The 5665-nt window shown below is 47.0% G+C and overlaps 1 protein-coding gene across 3 annotated transcripts; it reads left to right on the top strand.

The window, feature by feature from the left end:
* The first annotated feature begins 522 nt into the window (after positions 1–522).
* LOC147133877 (pyrroline-5-carboxylate reductase 1, mitochondrial-like) lies at positions 523–4489 on the top strand. Of its 3 annotated transcripts, XM_086056673.1 has the most exons (9): positions 523–669; positions 1508–1585; positions 1663–1733; positions 1804–1983; positions 2058–2112; positions 2212–2360; positions 2516–2608; positions 3250–3413; positions 4279–4489. In XM_086056673.1, the coding sequence occupies exons 2-9, from the start codon at positions 1519–1521 to the stop codon at positions 4448–4450; spliced, it is 951 nt and encodes a 316-aa protein (XP_085912799.1). In that variant the 5' UTR covers positions 523–669; positions 1508–1518; the 3' UTR covers positions 4451–4489. The 3 variants fall into 3 exon arrangements, with proteins under 3 accessions (XP_085912799.1, XP_085912797.1, XP_085912798.1); XM_086056671.1 differs by lacking the exon at positions 2058–2112 and having other exon boundaries at positions 2139–2360; XM_086056672.1 differs by lacking the exon at positions 2058–2112 and having other exon boundaries at positions 621–669; positions 1479–1585; positions 2139–2360.
* The last annotated feature ends 1176 nt before the right edge of the window (positions 4490–5665 follow it).

Raw genomic sequence — 5665 nt, forward strand, 5'->3', positions numbered from 1 at the left:
TAAAACGTATAGTTAGGTTGTCAAATTAGAAAATCAGCATGCAACTATCTGCATTTCAAGCACGTCTATTTCTGAACGCGCTTACCTGTTGAAATGTAAATGATTGCCGAAGTTCCATCTTCCTTTCAAGCCACAATTTACCTCGTGTAAAATCTTTTCGACTGTTACGTCACACAACCAAAACGAAACACAAATTCAAAAATCATGTAATAATAATTTACTGAAAATGTAAAAGTATATCTTTTTTTCATGAATCTCACCGGGTGGGCAGTCTGTCACTCTGGGTGGGCCTGTGCACTCCCTGTGCACTCCCAGGCCCACCCATGGCTCCGCCCCTGGTGTTCAACCATGACACTTGCCAAGGAGTGAGTGCAGTTGCCTGTTCCACATTCGGCCAGCAGATGTCAGCATCGCGCCAGCTGGTTGGCGTCTGCTGCTTGTGCTTGCTGCTTGTGCTTGCTGCTTGTCTTTACCCCCCGCGGCACAAACTGATGCAACTGGTTCCACTTTGAAGATAGCTCGCCGTCAACCACGCGATTGGGCACCTACGGTAGACCTTGACAACGCGTGCGCGGTCATTGGCTCTCGCATCTGTCCGTCAAATGGTTCGCCCATTGCGACGATTGACAAAGTGAGAGCGACGCTGAAACGACTAGTTCGACGTTGTCCGTAAGTTTCTCTCTTTTTGTCGAAATGTATTTCGGTACATGGCTGCTGGCGACATTGTCTAAAGGAGCTCGGATTCGCTTAGATCGAAATCTCATTAGTCTTTTGTTTACCCTTCAGCTTCCAGCTACTTTCCTCATCATTTTTCTATCGTTGTTAACTTGTTATTCGCGATTTCTTCTCAACACAGATAAATAACCCGTTCAAGTATTGAAATGTATGCGTATAATGAGCCTTTTTAGATAATGATAAGGTATAGGTTGCATATCGGATTCTGATGTAGGAGGTTTATGGCCTATACTTAGAATGTAAATACATTTGGCATGGGTTTGTGGTTTTTTTGTTTGTTTGTTTGTTTGGTTAACACGTTTTGATGTGATGCGTATGAATATTTTTTGTCCTTAACATATACATATCATATACTTTCAATTGAATGTATCATGCATCAATCTTCTATTTAATGCATTAGCTCTTGTAAATGTACTTTTCTAAACTTGGGATTCAGATAATTGTAGTTCCGAGTTGCATTCAAATATTACAACCTCCTTACCAGATACCAGATTTTGCCCCCCCCCCACCCACCAAAAAAACCCCCACTATATTTCCCTCATCTTGCCCCCCCCCCCACCCACCAAAAAACCCCCCACTATATTTCCCTCATCTTGATCACTTCGCTTAGCTTGCCCTTCAGTTGAGTAGCTAGCCATTACCAGGTGCTCGATCGATCCTTTAACTTTCAGCACTGCCAATGGAGGTTGACAGTACTGGCTAAACTGCTCTCATTGGTCAAAATCTTGTGTATCTCTCTCAAGTGCCCTTGTTCATTTAAAATGGTGTCCAGTGACAGGTAGGATGAGTGTAGGCTTCATAGGAGCGGGCCAGGTGGCTCACGCACTGGTGCGAGGCTTCACAGCAGCAGGTATGATTGGCTTGCGATGCTTATCCAGGCATCCGTGTTGTTGCTTGAAAAGTGAACTGATCCGAGGCCATGTTCAGGTGTAATCGCCGCCCACAGAATCACAGCCAGCTCCCCGGAAACAGATCTCCCCACTGTCCAGGGACTCCGGGTGGGTCAAAGTTTGAAAAAGATCTCTCTTTCTATATGCGGCTTGTAAGTCAGTGACAACGCATGTGCAGAAATTAGGGGTGCATTTCACGACGAGCAACAAAGAGACGGTGAACAAGAGCGACGTCCTCTTCCTGGCGGTGAAGCCTCACATCATTCCCTTTGTGCTGGACGAGATTGGACCGAGCATCGAAGATCGCCACCTCATCGTGTCCTGCGCTGCCGGTGTCACCATCAGCTCCATCGAGAAGGCGAGTCGGTGCGCCGCTCGAAAGGAGACATCCGTTGGTTTCCTATAGCCCGAGCCTCATTTCTCATTTGACAGGGCGTACACTTGACCGGGATTGGTTGCCAACAAATGGCAGACTACAGAGCGAATGGTAGGTAACCAGCGGTGCCTTTGCAGAAGCTGCAGCAGTATCGCGCCGCTCCCAAGGTGATGCGCTGCATGACCAACACGCCGGTGGTGGTGCGTGAAGGGGCTACTGTGTACGCCACGGGAACCCATGCGGAGGTGGAGGACGGCAAGCTGCTGGAGCAGCTGATGGCTAGCGTGGGTTACTGCACGGAGGTGGAGGAGGACCTCATTGATGCCGTTACGGGCCTGAGTGGAAGCGGACCTGCTTACGTGAGTGACTGTACTGGTGACGTTGCATGGGCAGAACCGTGCGTTTGCCTTTGCCGGATTTGAATACTTTTTGCTTTGCTGATGTGAAGCGACAGGGCCTCAATTCAATGCTTGCCCCGGTTTGGCCTAAAGACTGACTGACGCTGGTCTTGCAGGCTTTCACTGCTGTAGAGGCCCTCGCCGACGGCGGCGTGAAGATGGGCCTGCCCAGGAGACTCGCCGTACGTCTCGGCGCTCACGCCCTGCTGGTATGAACACCGGACACCGTGTACGCCGTGCACGCCGTGTAACTAGCATGTGTGAATGAAAATGTGTGAATGCCGTTAACGCGTGGACCGGTATCATCCATTACTAAGCACCTTCAACCACACATACGTCATTTGTTTCAATAGAAAGCCAAGTTCAAGCGCAAAACCGTTATACTGACCTTTACTACTACGTGTCGGCAGCCACTAGAGACGAAGAAGGCTTGCTAATAACTAAGAGAAAAAATACGCTTTAGCTTCAGTGTGCGATTAACGTTTGACGGGACGGATGTGGTGACATTGTGTGTGAAGGGCTAGTAGGTGTGTACGTGTTTACGATATGTTTGTGAGTGGAAAGATACAGCTGTGGAGGAAAACAGACAATAAAACACTACCTTTTTGGATATTTGGAGTCTTTTTTTTAACTGCCTGCAAAATATGGCAATATTTCGATTGAACTGTGACACCGTGTCTCACTCTGTCACCTTCTTGCAATTGAGCAAGTCAACTCCACTCCCCGAATAGACACCTCCTTTCCTGCACACTATCCTGAAATCCAGCAGAGAAGAGTCAGCCGGCCTCAATAACCCAATTAGCGCTTCGCCGATAGGATCTTAACGGTGTTCTTTTTGCGTCTTTGGAAGGGCGCCGCTCGGATGTTACTGGACTCGGAGCAGCACCCTGGGCAGCTCAAGGACAATGTGTGTTCACCGGGGGGCGCCACCATCCACGCCCTCCACGTCATGGAGAGCGGCGGCTTCCGCAGCCTCCTCATCAATGCCGTCGAGGCCTCGTGCGTTCGGACCAGGTAAGCCCAACGCCGCGGCTGCTGGACATCGCCTCTGCGGTCCGATAGCGCCGCTCACGAGGCCGCATTTGAGACGGCATCAGCCGAGCGATGCCCGGGACCGGCGTGTTTGCGTTGAGTCAGCGAATGTGTAAACTGCTCGGTTAGCTTCGGGTGAAAAGAGTCCTCGGGTAATTCGAGTCCCTCGAGTCCAAGAAAAATGCTCGGGGGGGGGGGTTCTGCCTCGAGTTCCCGTTTATTTGGTATGCAGTTGTGCACCTCGGGCGACACGACGGTCAAACAAGCCGCAGCCACAATTGTTCCTGCTTTGCGTGAGAAGGCCTAAATAAACCTTAGCTTACGAAGAAACACATCGACATCAATGCTGTCGTACGCGTGGCCGCTGGCTCGGCTCGTATTCAAAGTTGAAAAAACAAAAAGTTCATGATCTAAAATGAAAACCAGGTAGCTGATTTTCTGGTTCAGGTATTGTCCATTTGTTTGTGATGTTTGGCAAGGAGGAGCATTGAGTCAATGTCGACGGCTACCGTAGCGTCTCACACCAGCCGCTAACTTTAATATTTTTCATCGTCGTCGAGTTCAAGCGTTAACGCCGGCGGTCTTCAATCGTCAAGGGCCGGTGTCCTGCCTGTTTTCCATCTCTCCCTGATTCAAATGATCAGAAAATCAGCAAGGTGTGCAGAAGCTGGGTGACTAACCTGATCATTTGCATCAGCTGTGTTGCAGCAGGGACGGATGGCAAACATCCAGGCAACCGGCCCTCAAGGACCAGTTCACATGCATCAGCAGGTTTTGGGATTTGACAGTTGTTTGTGCTCAGATTTGACCAAAAGTCATGTCTGCACTTGCTATTTTTCTGCAAAAGGGAACTGCAGTCGTTGGCCGACCAAGAGAGGATTTCACCGGCTGCCATCAAGAAGACAACCCTAGACAAAGTGATGCAGCAGCCAGGAGTGACCGTGGAGGCCGTGGGCGTGCGCTCACGTGGGATCAGCATCTTCAACCACAGCAACAATCCAAGAACAAAGAAGAATTGATCAAGAACCAAGAGAAATAAAAGACACTATTTTGCGTGACCTTTTTTTCCTTTTGCGTGACCTTTTTTTCCTTTCGCATTTTATTGGTCAATTTCATAAAAGTACAGATTTACACAATGTGGCACTTTGCAATGAATTAGGGGTTGAGTAACTACTATGTATGCAATATATGTACAGTATATGGATATACTGCATTTCTTCAAATGGTCGTCAGGTGTTAGCCATTTTACTTTTGTGCTGTGTCGCCCCGCCCCTTTTGCGCTCTTGTTCAGCCCGATTTTCGTACGTAGCTACTACTTTACTGCAGTTTTAATATGATTTCAAGCAGCACAACTGTCAAAACAACAACTGGTGCAGACACAAATCAATCACAGAGGCGTGAATCGATGACGTCGCGCGCCGTGTCCCAATTCTGCAATTTTCATTCGCTTGTAACCTGCACATTGGAACACGACGTGCACTTCCACAACGTGGACACTTCAATGAGGACCGTAGGGTGTAGTGTGGGAATTGGGATTGAGCCTGGCAAATGCGTTCGAATGTACTTGCATGTACGTTCGAACATATTTCAATTTGTTCAAATGTACTCGCAAGTACGTTTGAACGTACTCGTAGGCCAAATGCTACAAACGTAGCACCACGCGCATGCGCAAGTTAAAAGAAAGAAGCGCTTTTTAGCATTCGGCCTACATACCAATGCTAACAAAAATTAAGTAAACATTGTTCATTCATAATTTCATGATTTTATTATGTTTGCAGGGCATGATTTATTACGGTATTTATTTGCAGGGTTGTTCCAGACAATGATAAAACCATGGAAAACAAAATGAGTAAACAATGTTTACTTACTTAACTTTAGAATGTAGAGTATTGGTATGTTTTCCGTTCGACATCCTAAAGAGTTGCGCATGCGGAAGTCAATAGCCCGTGGCATCATGAGGAAAAATGCTACGTTTGTATTAGCATGCATTTAGCCTACAAGTACGTTAACGTACTTGAACGTATTTGCCAGAACTTTGTTACTCCTCTAAATCAAAATCAATGAAGGATCAAGACAACACCTGCAGAATTTGTTGCGTTAATGATGCCCTTTAGCTCCTATAATTTGTTAAATAAAATGTATTTTATTGTAAATGAAACAATTTTACGGATGTATTTTAATAAATACTTGGTTTGTTAATTTTAACTTTATTCATTCAAATAAATGCAATTACC

Source organism: Filicampus tigris, chromosome 16 (genome assembly GCF_054856515.1).
Source record: "Filicampus tigris isolate MCC_2025a chromosome 16, RoL_Ftig_1.0, whole genome shotgun sequence".
Taxonomy (NCBI): Eukaryota; Metazoa; Chordata; class Actinopteri; order Syngnathiformes; family Syngnathidae; genus Filicampus; species Filicampus tigris.

Coding starts and splice junctions, on each gene's coding strand:
- LOC147133877 (XM_086056671.1), top strand. CDS start 1,519: ATGAGTGTAGGCTTCATAGGAGCGGGCCAGGTGGCTCACGCACTGGTG. Junction 2,361..2,515: donor GTGGAAGCGGACCTGCTTAC/GTGAGTGACTGT, acceptor CTGGTCTTGCAG/GCTTTCACTGCTGTAGAGGC. Junction 2,609..3,249: donor TCGGCGCTCACGCCCTGCTG/GTATGAACACCG, acceptor CGTCTTTGGAAG/GGCGCCGCTCGGATGTTACT.